The sequence below is a fragment of the Oncorhynchus masou genome, chromosome 18 (assembly GCF_036934945.1).
Source record: "Oncorhynchus masou masou isolate Uvic2021 chromosome 18, UVic_Omas_1.1, whole genome shotgun sequence".
Taxonomy (NCBI): Eukaryota; Metazoa; Chordata; class Actinopteri; order Salmoniformes; family Salmonidae; genus Oncorhynchus; species Oncorhynchus masou.
The window spans coordinates 73,997,764-74,016,842 of record NC_088229.1 but is presented as its reverse complement, the minus strand read 5'-3'; the positions used below and the strand labels follow the sequence as shown (position 1 = coordinate 74,016,842).

Here is a 19,079-nt window from a genome sequence, read left to right as displayed (position 1 = left end):
GGGGAAAGCTGCTTCTCCTGTAAGGGACTATGGAGTCAGTATCCCCTTTCAGAGCTTCAGCCTTAGTCGTGAAGGAGTCAATATGCCTTCTCATAGTCACAATCGATTCTTTTTAGACTGGGGTAGTGGGGATATGGAGAGAGACAGCAACACAGGGACAGTGGTAAAAGTCCCTGATGGTAGTGAAGAGCCGACAGGTGAAAACCAAAACACTGGGCCCGGTGAAGTCGATGTCCTGTCGGATTCAAACCGCTCGGAGCTCAAGTCAAAAAGTCTGTCGGCGACGGATGAGGAGAATGTTGAGGCTAAGAGTCAGAGAACTGGTGTTATAACACTGACTCGTCAAGATCAATGCAGCGAAACAGAGAACACTGCAGCCCCCGTCGGAACGGATTCACACCAAGATGAAACCACACCGCTGGAATCTCCTGCCTCATCATCGTCGTCATCTTCTTCACAGGGAAGAGTCAGCAACGAGGGGCATGGGGTTCACAAGGAGGAGGTCATACCACATAATCCAGACATGGGGGCCCAAACTAACCCCGCCTCAGACCACCAGACCAAAGTGACTGTCCCTGTCAAACTGACCCCAGACCAGGTCACGGACACTCCTGTCGTAGTGGCTGACACTCACCCTGTTCAGGTCAACGCCACTGTACAGGATGCAGACTACAAGGCAGTTGAACCATGTTCAGCTTATGACGTGGTAAAAAACAGAAACGTTGGTGGTACTCGAGAAAGTCCTGGTCTCAATGTCGATCCGGATTCTCATGTGGCCCAGAAGGCCTCCAGCACAACAACATCAACAACAACCACACAAAGCCCCACAGTAGTACAACTGGCTGACTCAGAGAGAGAGGCCGCGGAGGAGGATATTGAGGCCTTGAACAGGAAGAAAGAGAAGAGGATGAAAGCGTTAGGAAAAAGGATGGAAGAGAGGAAACAAAAGCAGAAGAGAAAGAAGGAGGAAAAACATAGGCTCTTAGCAGAGGGTGATGCAGTTCCACAGGATGCCACAGAACAGACTGGTCCTGCCACAGACAGACTGGTCCTGCCACAGAGCAGACTGGTCCTGCCACAGAGCAGACTGGTCCTGCCACAGAGCAGACTGGTCCTGCCACAGAGCAGACTGGTCCTGCCACAGAGCAGACTGGTCCTGCCACAGAGCAGACTGGTCCTGCCACAGAAGACTGGTCCTGCCACAGAGCAGACTGGTCCTGCCACAGAGCAGACTGGTCCTGCCACAGAGCAGACTGGTCCTGCCACAGAACAGACTGGTCCTGCCACAGAGCAGACTGGTCCTGCCACAGAACAGACTGGTCCTGCCACAGAGCAGACTGGTCCTGGTCCTGCCACAGAACAGACTGGTCCTGCCACAGAGCAGACTGGTCCTGCCACAGAGCAGACTGGTCCTGCCACAGAACAGACTGCCTGCCACAGAACAGACTGGTCCTGCCACAGAACAGACTGGTCCTGCCACAGAACAGACTGGTCCTGCCACAGAACAGACTGGTCCAGCCAACAGACTGGTCCTGCCACAGAGCAGACTGGTCCTATCACAGAGCAGACTGGTCCTGCCACAGAACAGACAGACATGTCAATCTGGCAGAACCAGGCAGAACCAGAACAGGCAGAACCAGAGGTAGGCTGGTTGGCTGCTCTCAGATCTCATGCAGCCTCCCAGAGCAGACTCTCACAGTCCCATCAACAGAACACAGCGGAGTCCTCTGAGAAAACTACAGAACGCAGAACCAGTATTGCACTCCTCACTGTCCCACACAGACTGTGTGTGTGTGTGTGTGTGTGTATGTGTATGTGTGTGTGTGTGTGTGTGTGTGTGTGTGTGTGTGTGTGTGTGTGCGTGCGCGTGTTGACTAGTGAGTGTTTGTGTTTATTGCATTGTTTTCTGTTGTTACGACACGGCGTCATGGAGATACCGTTGGTTAGAGGGAGATACCACACTGCAAGGAGATACCATTCTGTCAGGGAGATACCTTTGGTTAGGAGGGAGATACCTCTGGTTAGAGGAGATACCGTTGGTTAGAGGGAGATACCGTTGGTTAGTGTCAGGGAGATACCGTTGGTTAGAGGGAGATACCACACTGCAAGGAGATACCGTCAGGGAGATACTTTTGGTTAGAGGGAGATACCTTTGCAGGAGATACCATGCTGTCAGGGAGATACCGTTGGTTAGAGGGAGATACACACTGCAAGGAGATACCACGCTGTCAGGGAGATACTTTTGGTTAGAGGGAGATACCATGCTGTCAGGGAGATATCGGACCGTCAGTGAGATACCGCATCGTCAGGGAGATACCATGCTGTCAGGGAGATATCGACCCGTCAGGAGATATCGGGCCGTCAGTGAGATGCCGCGTCAGGGAGATACTATGCTGTCAGGGAGATGCCGCGTCGTCAGGGAGATCCCGCGTCGTCAGGAGATACCATGCTGTCAGGGAGATGCCATGCTGTCAGGGAGATACCATGCTGTCAGGGAGATACCATGCTGTCAGGGAGATACAGGGAGATACCATGCTGTCAGTGAGATACCATGCTGTCAGGGAGATACCATGCTGTCAGGGAGATACCATGAGATACTGTCAGGAGATACCGCGATACCATGCTGTCAGGGAGATACTATGCTGTCAGTGAGATACCGTCAGTGAGATACCGCGTCAGGGAGATACGTCAGTGAGATACCGCGTCGTCAGGGAGATACCATGCTGTCAGTGAGAGATACCGCTCGTCAGTGAGATACCGCGTCGTCAGGGAGATACCGCGTCGTCAGGGAGATACCGCGTCGTCAGGGAGATACTATGCTGTCAGTGAGATACCGCGTCAGTGAGATACCGTCGTCAGGGAGATACCGCGTCGTGAGATACCGGGGAGATACCATGCGTCAGGGAGATCGTCAGGGAGATGCCATGCTGTCAGGGAGATACAGCGCGTCGCGTCAGGGAGATACCGATCATCAGGGAAACCAGGGAGATACCGTCGTCAGGGAGATACCGCATCGTCAGGGATGATGCTGTCATTCTGTCAGGGAGATGCCATGCTGTCAGAGAGAAACGTCGTCAGGGAGATACCGCATCGTCGGGAGATGCCATTCTGTCAGGGAGATACCACGTCGTCAGGGAGATACCGCGTCATCAGGGAGATACCGCGTCGTCAGGGAGATACCGCGTCGTCAGGGAGATATAGTTCCAGCTCATTAAATTCATGTTGTCACGACCCATAACTCTCTTTTAAGCCCTCTATAGAAGGAATGGTTTATTCAGAAATGTGGTTTCTGGGTTATGGAATCAGAAAGGACAAGACCAAGCCTGTTCATGTGTTATGACCAAACTGGTGATACATCACACAATCTCTGTGATGTTGTTGGCTGCCATTTTTTTTTTGTTTGTTACCGTATTTTGAAATACAAAAATCACCTTTTACAATATACTACTAGAACACAGGTGATGGTAAAACATCCATTCTCACATAATGTATTGCAATGATCATTCAGTTGCATTACATACTACAGAAACCCCACCTACACTATGTATTTGAAACCTTGATGAGAGGAGCTCTTGAGTTGCTCAGAGGTCTGATGCACTGCATCTCAGTGTTAGAGGTGTCACTACAGACCCCGGTTCAGAGGGGCGTCACTACCGACCCTGGTTCAGCGGTCTGAGGCACTGCATCTCAGTGCTAGAGGTGTCACTACAGACCCTGGTTCAGCGGTCTGGTTCATCTCAGTGGTGGTGTCACTACAGACCCTGGTTCAGCGGTTCTGGTCTAGGTACTGCATCTCAGTGTTAGAGGTGTCACTACAGACCCTGGTTCAGAGGGGCGTCACTACAGACCCTGGTTCAGCGGTCTGAGGCACTGCATCTCAGTGCTAGAGGTGTCACTACAGACCCTGGTTCAGTGGGGCGTCACTACAGACCCTGGTTCAGCGGTCTAAGGCACTGCATCTCAGTGCTAGAGGTGTCACTACAGACCCTGGTTCAGTGGGGCGTAACTACAAACCCTGGGTCAGAGGGGCGTCACTACAGACCCTGGTTCAGCGGTCTGAGGTAATGCATCTCAGTGCTAGGGGCGTCACTACAGACCCTGGTTCAGTGGGCGTCACTACAGACCCTGGTTCAGAGGGGCGTCACTACAGACCCTGGTTCAGAGGGCGTCACTACAGACCCTGGTTCAGAGGGGCGTCACTACAGACCCTGGTTCAGTGGGGCGTCACTACAGACCCTGGTTCAGAGGGGCGTCACTACAGACCCTGGTTCAGAGGGCGTCACACAGACCCTGGTTCAGTGGGGCGTCACTACAGACCCTGGTTCAGCGGTCTGAGGCACTGCATCTCAGTGTTAGAGGTGTCACTACAGACCCTGGTTCAGTGGGGCGTCACTACAGACCCTGGTTCAGCGGTCTGAGGCACTGCATCTCAGTGCTAGAGGTGTCACTACAGACCCTGGTTCAGAGGGGCGTCATTACAGACCCTGGTTCAGCGGTCTGATGCACTGCATCTCAGTGCTAGAGGTGTCACCACAGACCCTGGTTCAGAGGGCGTCACTACAGACCCTGGTTCAGTGGGGCGTCACTACAGACCCTGGTTCAGCGGTCAGAGGCACTGCATCTCAGTGCTAGAGGTGTCACTACAGACCCTGGTTCAGAGGGGCGTCACTACAGACCCTGGTTCAGAGGGACGTCACTACAGACCCTAGTTCAGTGGGGCGTCACTACAGACCCTGGTTCAGCGGTCAGAGGCACTGCATCTCAGTGCTAGAGGTGTCACTACAGACCCTGGTTCAGAGGGGCGTCACTACAGACCCTGGTTCAGAGGGACGTCACTACAGACCCTGGTTCAGCGGTCTGAGGTACTGCATCTCAGTGCTAGAGGTGTCACTACAGACCCTGGTTCAGTGGGGCGTCACTACAGACCCTGGTTCAGCGGTCTGAGGCGTCACTACAGACCCTGGTTCAGTGGTCTAAGGCACTGCATCTCAGTGCTAGAGGTGTCACTACAGACCCTGGTTCAGAGGGCGTCACTACAGACCCTGGTACAGCGGTCTGAGGTACTGCATCTCAGTGCTAGAGGTGTCACTACAGACCCTGGTTCAGTGGGGCGTCACTACAGACCCTGGTTCAGAGGGGCGTCACTACAGACCCTGGTTCAGCGGTCTGAGGTAATGCATCTCAGTGCTAGAGGTGTCACTACAGACCCTGGTTCAGTGGGGCGTCACTACAGACCCTGGTTCAGCGGTCTGAGGCACTGCATCTCAGTGTTAGAGGTGTCACTACAGACCCTGGTTCAGTGGGGCGTCACTACAGACCCTGGTTCAGCGGTCTGAGGCACTGCATCTCAGTGAATGAGGTGTCACTACAGACCCTGGTTCAGAGGGCGTCACTACAGACCCTGGTTCAGTGGGCGTCACTACAGACCCTGGTTCAGCGGTCAGAGGCACTGCATCTCAGTGCTAGAGGTGTCACTACAGACCCTGGTTTAGTGGGGTGTCACTACAGACCCTGGTTCAGAGGGGCATCACTACAGACCCTGGTTCAGCGGTCTGAGGCGTCACTACAGACCCTGGTTCAGTGGTCTAAGGCACTGCATCTCAGTGCTAGAGGTGTAACTCCAGACCCTGGTTCAGAGGGGCGTCACTGTTGACCCTGGTTCAGCGGTCTGAGTTTATTGCATCTCAGTGCTAGAGGTGTCACTACAGACCCTGGTTCAGTGGGGCGTCACTACAGACCCTGGTTCAGCGGTCTGAGGTACTGCATCTCAGTGCTAGAGGCGTCACTACAGACCCTGGTTCAGTGGGGCGTCACTACAGACTCTGGTTCAGCGGTCTGAGGCACTGCATCTCAGTGCTAGAGGTGTCACTACAGACCCTGGTTCAGAGGGGTATCACTACAGACCCTGGTTCAGTGGGGCGTCACTACAGACCCTGGTTCAGTGGGGCGTCACTACAGACCCTGGTTCAGTGGTCTGATGTACTGCATCTCAGTGTTAGAGGCGTCACTACAGACCTGGTTCAGTGGGGCGTCACTACAGACCCTGGTTCAGTGGGACTACAGACCCTGGTTCAGCGGTCTAAGGCACTGCATCTCAGTGTTAGAGGTGTCACTACAGACCCTGGTTCAGTGGGGTGTCACTACAGACCCTGGTTCAGTGGGGCGTCACTACAGACCCTGGTTCAGTGGTCTAAGGCACTGCATCTCAGTGCTAGAGGCGTCACTACAGACCCTGGTTCAGTGGGATCACTACAGACTCTGGTTCAGCGGTCTGAGGCACTGCATCTCAGTGCTAGGGTGTCACTACAGACCCTGGTTCAGAGGGTGTCACTACAGACCCTGGTTCAGTGGGGCGTCACTACAGACCCTGGTTCAGTGGTCTGATGTACTGCATCTCAGTGTTAGAGGCGTCACTACAGACCCTGGTTCAGTGGGGTGTCACTACAGACCCTGGTTCAGCGGGCGTCACTACAGACCCTGGTTCAGTGGGGCGTCACTACAGATCCTGGTTCAGCGGTCTAAGGCACTGCATCTCAGTGTTAGAGGTGTCACTACAGACCCTGGTTCAGTGGGGTGTCACTACAGACCCTGGTTCAGGGGCGTACCAGACCCTGGTTCAGTGGGGCGTCAGTACAGACCCTAGTTCAGTGGGGCGTCACTACAGACCCTGGTTCAGCGGTCTGATGCACTGCATCTCAGTGCTAGAGGTGTCACTACAGACCCTGGTTCAGTGGGATCACTACAGACCCTGGTTCAGCGGTCTAAGGCACTGCATCTCAGTGTTAGAGGTCACTACAGACCCTGGTTCAGTGGGGTGTCACTACAGACCCTGGTTCAGTGGGGCGTCACTACAGACCCTGGTTCAGTGGGGCAGTCAGTACAGACCCTAGTTCAGTGGGGCGTCACTACAGACCCTGGTTCAGCGGTCTGAGGCACTGCATCTCAGTGCTAGGGTGATACTACAGACCCTGGTTCAGTGGGGTGTCACTACAGACCCTGGTTCAGTGGGGGCGTCACTACAGACCCTGGTTCAGTGGGGCGTCAGTACAGACCCTAGTCCAGTGGGGCGTCACTACAGACCCTGGTTCAGCCTTCTGAGGCACTGCATCTCAGTGCTAGAGGTGTCACTACAGACCCTGGTTCAGTGGGGCGTCACTACAGACTTTGGTTCAGCGGTCTGAGGCACTGCATCTCAGTGCTAGAGGTGTCACTACAGACCCTGGTTCAGCGGGGCGTCACTACAGACCCTGGTTCAGTGGGGCGTCACTACAGACCCTGGTTCAGCGGTCTAAAGGCACTGCATCTCAGTGTTAGAGGTGTCACTACAGACCCTGGTTCAGCGGTCAGAGGCACTGCATCTCAGTGCTAGAGGTGTCACTACAGACCCTGGTTCAGAGGGAGTCACTACAGACCCTGGTTCAGAGGGGCATCACTACAGACCCTGGTTCAGCGGTCTGAGGCGTCACTACAGACCCTGGTTCAGTGGTCTAAGGCACTGCATCTCAGTGCTAGAGGTGTCACTACAGACCCTGGTTCAGCGGGCGTCACTACAGACCCTGGTTCAGTGGGGCCACTACAGACCCTGGTTCAGTGGTCTAAGGCACTGCATCTCAGTGCTAGAGGTGTCACTACAGACCCTGGTTCAGAGGGGGTGTCACTACAGACCCTGGTTCAGCGGTCTGAGATACTGCATCTCAGTGCTAGAGGTGTCACTACAGACCCTGGTTCAGTGGGGCGTCACTACAGACCCTGGTTCAGCGGTCTGAGGTACTGCATCTCAGTGCTAGAGCGTCACTACAGACCCTGGTTCAGTGGGGCGTCACTACAGACTCTGGTTCAGCGGTCTGAGGCACTGCATCTCAGTGCTAGAGGTGTCACTACAGACCCTGGTTCAGAGGGTGTCACTACAGACCCTGGTTCAGTGGTCTGATGTACTGCATCTCAGTGTTAGAGGCGTCACTACAGACCCTGGTTCAGCGGGGCGTCACTACAGACCCTGGTTCAGTGGGGCGTCACTACAGACCCTGGTTCAGCGGTCTAAGGCACTGCATCTCAGTGTTAGAATGTCACTACAGACACTGGTTCAGTGGGGTGTCACTACAGACCCTGGTTCAGTGGGGAGTCACTACAGACCCTGGTTCAGTGGTCTAAGGCACTGCATCTCAGTGCTAGAGGCTTCACTACAGACCCTGGTTCAGTGGGGTGTCACTACAGACCCTGGTTCAGTGGGGCGTCAGTACAGACCTAGTTCAGTGGGCGTCACTGAGACCCTGGTTCAGCGGTCTGAGGCACTGCATCTCAGTGCTAGAGGTGTCACTACAGACCCTGGTTCAGTGGGGTGTCACTACAGACCCTGGTTCAGTGGGGCGTCACTACAGACCCTGGTTCAGTGGGGCGTCAGTACAGACCCTAGTTCAGTGGGTCGTCACTACAGACCCTGGTTCAGCGGTCTGAGGCACTGCATCTCAGTGCTAGAGGTGTCACTACAGACCCTGGTTCAGTGGGGCGTCACTACAGACCCTGGTTCAGCGGTCTGAGGCACTGCATCTCAGTGCTAGAGGTGTCACTACAGACCCTGGTTCAGTGGGGCGTCACTACAGACCCTGGTTCAGTGGGCGTCACTACAGACCCTGGTTCAGTGGTCTGATGTACTGCATCTCAGTGTTAGAGGCGTCACTACAGACCCTGGTTCAGTGGGGCGTCACTACAGACCCTGGTTCAGTGGTCTGATGTACTGCATCTCAGTGTTAGAGGTGTCACTACAGACCCTGGTTCAGTGGGCGTCACTACAGACCCTGGTTCAGTGGGCGTCACTACAGACCCTGGTTCAGTGGTCTGATGTACTGCATCTCAGTGTTAGAGGTGTCACTACAGACCCTGGTTCAGTGGGGTGTCACTACAGACCCTGGTTCAGTGGGCGTCACTACAGACCCTGGTTCAGTGGGGCGTCAGTACAGACCCTAGTCCAGTGGGGCGTCACTACAGACCCTGGTTCAGCCTTCTGAGGCACTGCATCTCAGTGCTAGAGGTGTCACTACAGACCCTGGTTCAGTGGGCGTCACTACAGACCTTGGTTCAGCGGTCTGAGGCACTGCATCTCTCAGTGCTAGAGGTGTCACTACAGACCCTGGTTCAGCGGGGCGTCACATGACCCTGGTTCAGTGGGCGTCACACAGACCCTGGTTCAGCGGTCTAAGGCACTGCATCTCAGTGTTAGAGGTGTCACTACAGACCCTGGTTCAGCGGTCTAAGGCACTGCATCTCAGTGTTAGAGGCGTCACTACAGACCCTGGTTCAGAGGGGCGTCACTACAGACCCTGGTTCAGAGGGGCATCACTACAGACCCTGGTTCAGCGGTCTGAGGCGTCACTACAGACCCTGGTTCAGTGGTCTAAGGCACTGCATCTCAGTGCTAGAGGTGTCACTACAGACCCTGGTTCAGAGGGGTGTCACTACAGACCCTGGTTCAGCGGTCTGAGGTACTGCATCTCAGTGCTAGAGGTGTCACTACAGACCCTGGTTCAGTGGGGCGTCACTACAGACCCTGGTTCAGCGGTCTGAGGTACTGCATCTCAGTGCTAGGAGGCGTCACTACAGACCCTGGTTCAGTGGGGCGTCACTACAGACTCTGGTTCAGCGGTCTGAGGCACTGCATCTCAGTGCTAGAGGTGTCACTACAGACCCTGGTTCAGAGGGGTGTCATACAGACCCTGGTTCAGAGGGGCGTCACTACAGACCCTGGTTCAGTGGTCTGATGTACTGCATCTCAGTGTTAGAGGCGTCACTACAGACCCTGGTTCAGCGGGGCGTCACTACAGACCCTGGTTCAGTGGGGGTCACTACAGACCCTGGTTCAGCGGTCTGAGCCACTGCATCTCAGTGTTAGAGGTGTCACTACAGACCCTGGTTCAGTGGGGTGTCACTACAGACCCTGGTTCAGTGGGGCGTCAGTACAGACCCTAGTTATATTTAGTATAGCTAGGTATTTAGTATAGATAGGTATTTAGTATTTAGTAGGTATTTATTTATATTTAGTATAGTAGGTATTTAGTATTTAGTAGGTATTCATTTATATTTAGTATAGTAGGTATTTAGTATTTAGTAGGTATTTATTTATATTTAGTATTTAGGAGGTATTTATTTGTATTTAGTATTTAGTAGGTATTTATTTATATTTAGTATTTAGTATATGTAGGTATTTAGTATAGGTAGGTATTTAGTATTTAGTAGGAATTTATTTATATTTAGTATAGATAGTTATTTAGTATTTAGTAGGTATTTATTTATAATTAGTATAGTAGGTATTTAGTATTTAGTAGGTATTTATTTATGTTTAGTATAGGTAGGTATTTAGTATTTAGTAGGTATTTATTTATATTTAGTATAGATAGGTATTTAGTATTTAGTAGGTATTTATATATATTTAGTATAGATAGGTATTTAGTATTTAGTAGGTATTTATTTATATTTAGTATAGTAGGTATTTAGTATTTAGTAGGTATTTATTTATATTTAGTATAGGTAGGTATTTAGAATTTAGTAGGTACTTATTTATATTTAGTATTTAGTAGGTATTTATTTATATATAGTATAGGTAGGTATTTAGTATAGGTAGGTATTTAGTATTTAGTAGGTATTTATTTATGTTTAGTATAGTAGGTATTTAGTATTTAGTAGGTATTATTTATATTTACTATTTAGTAGGTATTTATTTATATATAGTATAGGTAGGTATTTAGTATAGTAGGTATTTAGTATTTAGTAGGTATTTATTTATATTTAGTATAGTAGGTATTTAGTATTTAGTAGGTATTTATTTATATTTAGTATAGTAGATATTTTATTTATATTTAGTATAGGTATGTATTTAGTATTTAGTAGGTATTTATTTATATTTAGTATAGGTAGGTATTTAGTATTTAGTAGGTATTTATTTATATATAGTATAAGTAGGTATTTAGTATAGTAGGTATTTAGTATTTAGTAGGTATTTATTTATATTAGGTAGGTATTTAGGTATTTAGCAGGTATTTATTTATATTTAGTATAGGTATTTAGTATATTTCTCTGTAAATCAACGACTGTGGTGTTAATTTCCCTGTTTAAAAACATTTATGTGATTTTCATGGGCCTCTGCCAGTGATTTTTTTATTAATATATGAAAACTAATTCAGCCACTTTGACACATCATTATGGATGATATTACCAAAAGAGCAGTGTGAACATGAATGAGAAGTGAACCTAACTTTTGTAGGGTCTGGAATGGCACACCATTCCCTATATAGTGCACTACTTTCAACAGGCGTTGGTTAAGAGTAGTGCACTAGATAGGGAATGTGGACCCATCTGGTCAGGGACTAAAAACAAAAAATATGACTGAGGAAGTAAACAACATAGAATGACTGTCTGGGTGATGTCTGACTCTGTATGTGTATCCAATTGCACCCTATTCCTAACGGGCCCTGGTCTAAAGAAGTGCACTAGATAGGGAATGTGGACCCATAGGACTCTGGTCAGAAACGGTGCACTCCTCGAATAGGGATGACATTTTGGACGCAAAATCCTCTGTGGTAGACTTTTATAACAGAGGTCAGTGGAGAGGACTGTAGTACTATTATATCTGAAGAGATGACATCGGCAGTGACATCACTCCTGTCCTTTGAGAAGAGAATGAAGCTATTCTCCCCCTCCCCCTCCCCCTTGGTGGAACACAGCTGTTGCTTTGAAACAGAGGAAAGGGGAAGAACCACAACAAATACAGTAAATGCCCACACACACACACGATAGTGGACAGGACATTTGTTACCTGTCACTGTGTATACCTCTTTGCTAACGACTTCAATGTACCTCTCTCTCATTCCCAACCCTCTGCCTCTCTACAGAAGCTTCCAGCCTTTGGAGCCTCTGGTGTCTCCTGTGGCAGAGTTCCAATCCCCCTCTGAAGAGACCCCTACCCCACTGGCTCCAGCAGAGACCCTACCCCACTGGGTCCAGCAGAGACCCCTACACCACTGGGTCCGGCAGAGACCCCTACCCTGCTGGGTCCAGCAGAGACCCCTACCCTGCTGGGTCCAGCAGAGACCACTACCCTACTGGGTCCGGCAGAGACCCCTACCCTACTGGGTCTTGCAGAGACCCCTACCCTACTGGATCAGGCAGAGGCCCCTACCCTACTGGATCAGGCAGAGACCCCTACCCCACTGTGTCAGGCAGAGACCCCTACCCTGCTGAGTCCAGCAGAGACCCCTACCCTACTGGGTCAGGCAGAGACCCCTACCCCACTGGGTCAGGCAGAGACCCCTACCCCACTGGGTCAGGCAGAGACCCCTACCCTACTGGGTCAGGCAGAGACTCCTACACTACTGTGTCAGGCAGAAACCCCTACACTACTGTGTCAGGCAGAGACCCCTACCCCACTGGGTCAGGCAGAGACCCCTACCCCACTGGGTCAGGCAGAGACCCCTACCCTACTGTGTCAGGCAGAGACTCCTACACTACTGGGTTCGGCAGAAACCCCTACCCCACTGGGTCAGGCAGAGACCCCTACCCTACTGGACCAGGCAGAGACCCCTACCCCACTGGGTCAGGCAGAGACCCCTACCCTACTGGACCAGGCAGAGACCCCTACTCTACTGGGTCAGGCAGAGGAAGCTACCCCAGTAAGACAAAAAAAGAGGCAGACAGAGGAGCAACCAGCCCATGAAAAAGAGACCCCAGGACAGACAATTAGCGGGTAAGTTCCCAGTCCTATGACTGACATCATTCAATTATTATTTATACAATGTTACCCTCTTAGATGTTAAGTCCCCTGTTTAGGGGACATTGAGCGGTTCTGGACCGGTTCCGACTGATATTTGAGTGCTCTGTGAACGTTGCGGGGTCCCGTGCCCTATAATGTCAGAAAGGCCCATCTGTTTGCTACCAGTCTGTCAGCAGAGATGACTTGAAGTGTCAGGTTTCACACCCCACATTTGCATAGAGAGTGATGTGTCACATTTCCTGGCCTAACAAAAAATCAAATCAAATTTTATTAGTCACATGCGCCGAATACAACAGGTGTAGATCTTTCAGTGAAATGCTTACAACAGTGAGATCTTACAGTGAAATGCTTACTTAAAAGCCCTTATCTGACAATGCAGTTCAAATTAAAAACAATAAAAAAAAAATACGAATAAGAAATAAAAGTAAAAAGTAATTAAAGAGCAGCAGTGAAATAACAATAGCAAGACTACATACAAGGGGGTACCGGTACAGAGACAATGTTCGGGGGCACCGGTTAATTGAGGTAATATGTACATGCAGGTAGAGTTATTTGTTAAGCGGAGCAGCACAGGGGACTTCGACCAGGAATCAGGGATGAATGAACCAAGACATTTATTGTCACACAGGGAGAGATGAAGTGCAGATCCAGGGAAGCTCAGATGACTTGTAGGAAACCAGATGTAGAGAGCTGAGGTTGGAGTGAGCTGGGTTGGGACAGGGTAAACAGGTCCGGAGGAGGGGAGTCCATGGGATGGTTGTAGGAAACCAGATGAGTCTGGGTTGGGACATAAACAGGTCCGAGGAGGGAGTCCATGGGAGTGATGAGTTGAATCCAGAACAGGGTAGCAGGGTGGTGAGATGTGGAACAGGAGACAGGAACCAGAGTCGGCAAAACTGCAGTGAGAGGAGAAACAACGTCAGGCAAGGAAACAGACACAGCAGGATACAGGATCTTAAATAACAACAAATAGCTAGCAGTATGACTGACTGAACGGAGATCTGGCAGAGTGGAAGTGGCAGGACTGAGTATTTGTAGACGTCTTGATTATGGAACAGGTTGCAGCTGGTGGGGAACTGCTCTAACTCCAGCAGACCTGTCTCCAACCACACAATCACAAACACAGAGAGAGAAGAAGAGGGAGAGGGAGAGAACTGGGGGAATGGATGCAGGTCTAAGAGACACCGGATATCCACTAGGGGTGTAGCAGAAGCAGATGTGACATTATTAAAATTTGGGGCCGCAGGTAGCCTAGTGGTTAGAGTATTGGACAAGAAACTGAAAGGTTGCTAGATCAAATCCCTGAGCTGACAAGGTAAAAATCTGTCATTCTGCCCCTGACCAAGGAAGTTAACCCACTGTTCCTAGGCCGTCATTGAAAATAAGAATTTGTTTTTAACTGACTTGCCTAGTTAAATAAAGGTAAAATAAATGTTTTTTTAAAAGTGACTATGCACAGATGATAGCAGCAGTGTAAAGGGGGGGGGGCAATGCAAATAGTCTGGGTGGCCATTTGATTAGATGTTCAGGAGTGTTATGGCTTGGGGGTGAAGTTTTAGAAGCCTCTTGATCATGTTGAGGGAGAGGTTTTTGTCCTGGCACCACACGGCCAGGTCTCTGACCTCCTCCCCAGGCTGTCTCATCGTTGTTGATGATCAGGCTGTTGTGGCATCAGCAAACTTAATGATGGTGTTGGAGTTGTACCTGGCTGTGCAGTCATGAGTGAACAGGGAGTACAGGAGGGGACTGAGCACGCACCCCTGAGGGTTCCTGTGTTGAGGATCAGCGTGGCGGATGTGTTGTTACCTATCCTTACCACCTGGGGGCCCTGTCAGGAAGTCCAGGATCCAGTTGCAGAGGGAGATTTTAGTCCCAGTGTCCTTAGCATATTGATGAACTTTGAGGGCACTATGGTGTTGAACCTGAGCTGTAGTCAATGAATAGCATTCTCACATAGGTGTTCCTTTCATCCAGGTGAGAAAGGGCTGAGTAAAGGTAAACCCTCTGGTTGTACATTTAACGTGCTGATAGAAATGTGGTTTTAACGGATTTAAGTTTCCCTACATTGAAGTCCCCGGCTACTAGGAGCTCCGCCTCTGGGTGTTTTCCTGTTTGCTTATAATATGCTCATTCCTGTCTTAGTGCCAGCATCAGTCTGTGGCAATATGTCCTTTAAGAATACAGATGAAAACTCTCTAGGTAAATAGTGTGGTCTGTAGCTTATCATGAGATACTCTACCTCAGGTGAGAAAAACCTTTGAGATTTCCTTAGATATCATGCACCAGCTGTTATTTTCAAAATAACAGAGTCACTCCTTTTGGTTCCTTCCCTATATATGTCACTTCCTTTCCTTCCAGTACAGCGTATTAATGTCATCGTTCAGTTCCTGACTCCTTAAGCATAAGCATAAGATATTACAGTTTTGAATGTCCCTTTATTTAATCTCCTGCGTTGGTCATCAATTTTATATTCCAAAGATGGCACGTTTGCTTGGAAGGAAGTGGAGGTTTGTTTGATCGCCTCTTTATGCCAGGACTCCCCATTTTTTTCCTTCCTTCTCTTTATGCAAATGACAGGGATCTGGGCCTGTTCCGGGAGCATATCATTCACGTCGGGCTCGTGTGACTGGTGAAAGGAAAACAAGTATATGTCATGTCCAGAAGTTTTTTCCTTCCAGCATTGATGTCAAAATAAGCTAAAAAATGGTTCCTGCCCTTTAGGGAATGCATGTCACTCCTTGTTCTCCGGCGCCATCTTTATATAAATACATTTGATTTGATATGTCACTCCTTTTGTTCCTTCCCTATATATGTCACTCCCTTTGGTTCCTTCCCTATATATGTCACTACCTTTTGGTTCCTTTCCTATATCTGTCACTCCCTTTGGTTCCTGCCCTATATATGTCCCTCCCTTTGGTTCCTTCCCTATATATGTCACTCCCTTTGGTTCCTGCCCTCTTTATGTCCCTCCCTTTGGTTCCGTCCCTATATATGTTCCTCCCTTTGGTTCCTTCCCTCTTTATGTCACTCCCTTTGTTTCCTTCCCTATATATGTCACTCCCATTGGTTCCTGTCCCTATATATGTCCCTCCCTTTGGTTCCTTCCCTATATATGTCACTCCCTTTTGGTTCCTTCCCTATATATGTCCCTCCCTTTGGTTCCTTCCCTATATATGTCACTCCTTTTGGTTCCTTCCCTAATATGTCACTCTCTTTGGTTCCTTCCCTATATATGTCACTCCCTTTGGTTCCTTCCCTATATATGTCACTCCTTTGGTTCCTTCCCTATATATGTCACTCCCTTTGGTTCCTTCCCTCTTTATGTCACTCCCTTTGGTTCCTTCCCTATATATGTCACTCCTTTGGTTCCTGCCCTATTTATGTCCTCCCTTTGGTTCCTTCCCTATATATGTCACTCCCTTTGGTTCCTTCCCTATATATGTCACTCCCTTTGGTTCCTTCCCTATATATGTCACTTCCTTTGGTTCCTTCCCTATTATGTTCCTCCCTTTGGTTCCTGCCCTCTTTATGTCACTCCCTTTGGTTCCTTCCCTCTTTATGTCCTCCCTTTGGTTCCTTCCCTTTATTTGTCACTCCCTTTGGTTCCTTCCCTATATATGTCACTCACCTTTGGTTCCTTCCCTATTGATGTCACTCCTTTTGGTTCCTTCCCTATTTATGTCACTCCCTTTGGTTCCTTCCCTATATATGTCACTCCCTTTGGTTCCTTCCCTATATATGTCACTCACTTTGGTTCCTTCCCTCTATATATGTCACTCCCTTTGGTTCCTTCCCTACATATGTCACTCCTTTGGTTCCTTCCCTCTATATGTCACTCCTTTGGTTCCTTCCCTATATATGTCACTCACTTTGGTTCCTTCCCTATATATGTCCCTCCCTTTGGTTCCTTCCCTATATATGTCACTCCTTTGGTTCCTTCCCTATATATGTCCCTCCCTTTGGTTCCTTCCCTATATATGTCACTCACTTTGGTTCCTTCCCTATATATGTCCCTCCCTTTGGTTCCTTCCCTATATATGTCACTCCTTTTGGTTCCTTCCCTATATATGTCACTTCACTTTGGTTCCTTCCCTATTGATGTCACTCACTTTGGTTCCTTCCCTCTTTATGTCACTCCCTTTGGTTCCTGCCCTTTATGTCACTCCCTTTGGTTCCTTCCCTATATATGTCACTCCTTTTGGTTCCTTCCCTCTTTATGTCACTCCCTTTGGTTCCTTCCCTATATATGTCACTCCTTTGGTTCCTTCCCTATATATGTCACTTCCTTTGGTTCCTTCCCAGGTGTCATCGTTTCTGTTTCATGTCGTTGTTCATGTGTCGTGTTTTATATTATGTTTTCATTTATTTATTAAATTATTCACTCCCTGAAATTGCTTCCCACTCTCAGCACACATCATTACAACACTTCAGAAATTTTTGACAATTTATTTTGCCAGAAATGTGAGCTCCAGACCTTTCTAGAACTATGCACCATTACTAGTTACTGTTTAAGGCCATTTCGTGAGAAATAATTACGCTTGGGTATGTCTATTTAGGCAGAAATCTACATTTTGCCAAAACGTTCAACAGATTTTAATAGTCAACAACTCAGACTGTAATAAGGTACAGAGGTGGGACCAAGTCATGTGACTGGAGTCTGACTCGTCCAAGTCATGTGACTCGGGTCCAAGTCATGTGACTCGGGTCCAAGTCATGTGACTCGGGTCCAAGTCATGTGACTCGAGTCCACACACCTCTGGTAAGGTGTAATAGTGGCAGATGTAACTCACGGTGATCCATGGTTACCGTTCAACGTTATCCCTTCAGATAATTAACAAGTATTGTACTTTATGGTAATAAGGCTTCTTATTGTGAAGTGTTGGATGTTACATGTTAGTATTCACTCTGTTAATTAGTCTGTCACAGGGTAGTAGTCTACACTGCATTCTGGGCCTGGTGCTACATCTCTGTCTGTCTTCCAGATGGTTGAAGAACAAAATCCAGTATAAAAAAAATGGGATAAAAAAAGAGCCTCACTGTAATCCTGTATTAGCAGAGATTTTCTAGGGATTGTGTCCTACTATCCGTTCATGTACTGTAACCATAACAACGTGACAATAGACAGCATGGATGATTTGTAATTCACCAGATGACTTGTTGAGCGCTGGAAAATAAACGTTCATTTATCCTCGTGGAAAGAATCAATTCTTCAGGCGTTGGATACCGCGACATTAGGATGTTTTTGAGGTACAGAATGTCTGGTCTTCTTTGATGCTCCTATGGATGGAACTCTGTGTTGAACTCTTATTGGAACGCAGATTCCTTCACTCTCTCAACCTGTATCTGTTGTTTATGTCATTGTAATAGTGAAGTCCGGTGTCGACTTGTTACTATATGAAAGAGCCTGCATGTTCAGTCCAGGACTAGGCTTGATTGCGTCCCTGAGATAGCGTAGTCTCACTTCCAGACACTTTGTTGTGATCTGCAGGACAGCTAACTCTTGTCTCACTATGAAGGTACTTGGTAGGTAGAGGCTTGTGATGGGCAGACCTGAGTTTAGATACTATTTTAAATCATTCAAATACTTTTAGTGTTTGCTTTATCCTGCCTGGATTTTCTGATATGTGGCTGTTATAGTGGTTCCTTTACACCAGGCAAGTGCAATTGAGTACAGATTTGTATTGGAAACCAAAGGGTGCAAGGTTTATGATAGCAGGTGTTTGGGCTTTGGCTTGACCAGTGTTCTCCAGTCTAGATTTTTACTGGTTGATGTCATTGCAGTGAGCCCAGCCTGCTACAGTGTTACGGTGCAGTGAACCCAGCATGTTACGGTGCAGTGAACCCAGCATGCTATAGTGTTACGGTGCAGTGAACCCAGCATGTTAAGGTTTTACGGTGCAGTGAACCCAGCATGTTAAGGTTTTACGGTGCAGTGAACCCAGCATGCTATAGTGTTACGGTGCAGTGATCCCAGCATGCTACCCAGCATGTTTTACGGTGCAGTGAACCCAGCATGTTACGGTTTTACGGTGCAGTGAACCTAGCATGCTACGGTTTTACGGTGCAGTGAACCCAGCATGCTACGGTGTTACGGTGCAGTGAACCCAGCATGTTAAGGTTTTACGGTGCAGTGAACCCAGCATGCTATAGTGAACCCAGCATGCTATAGTGTTACGGTGCAGTGAACCCAGCATGTTACGGTGCAGTGAACCCAGCATGCTACGGTTTTACGGTGCAGTGAACCCAGCATGCTATAGTGTTACGGTGCAGTGAAACCAACATGCTATAGTGTTACGGTGCAGTGAACCCAGCATGCTAT

General features: G+C 48.9%; 1 protein-coding gene across 4 annotated transcripts in view; it reads left to right on the top strand.

Moving 5' to 3' along the window:
- Positions 1-19,079, top strand: part of LOC135505256 (uncharacterized) — a 114,168-nt gene that overhangs the window by 80,710 nt on the left and 14,379 nt on the right. For 3 of the 4 annotated variants that reach the window (XR_010450239.1, XM_064924454.1, XM_064924457.1), the window contains exon 3: positions 11,883-12,733. Coding sequence is in view for 3 of the 4 variants with exons in the window: in XM_064924454.1 (XP_064780526.1) it covers positions 11,883-12,231 (349 nt within the window). In the remaining variant the exon portion in view is untranslated. The remainder of the gene's footprint in view (positions 1-11,882; positions 12,734-19,079) is intronic. The other variant, XM_064924455.1, reaches the window with a different exon arrangement.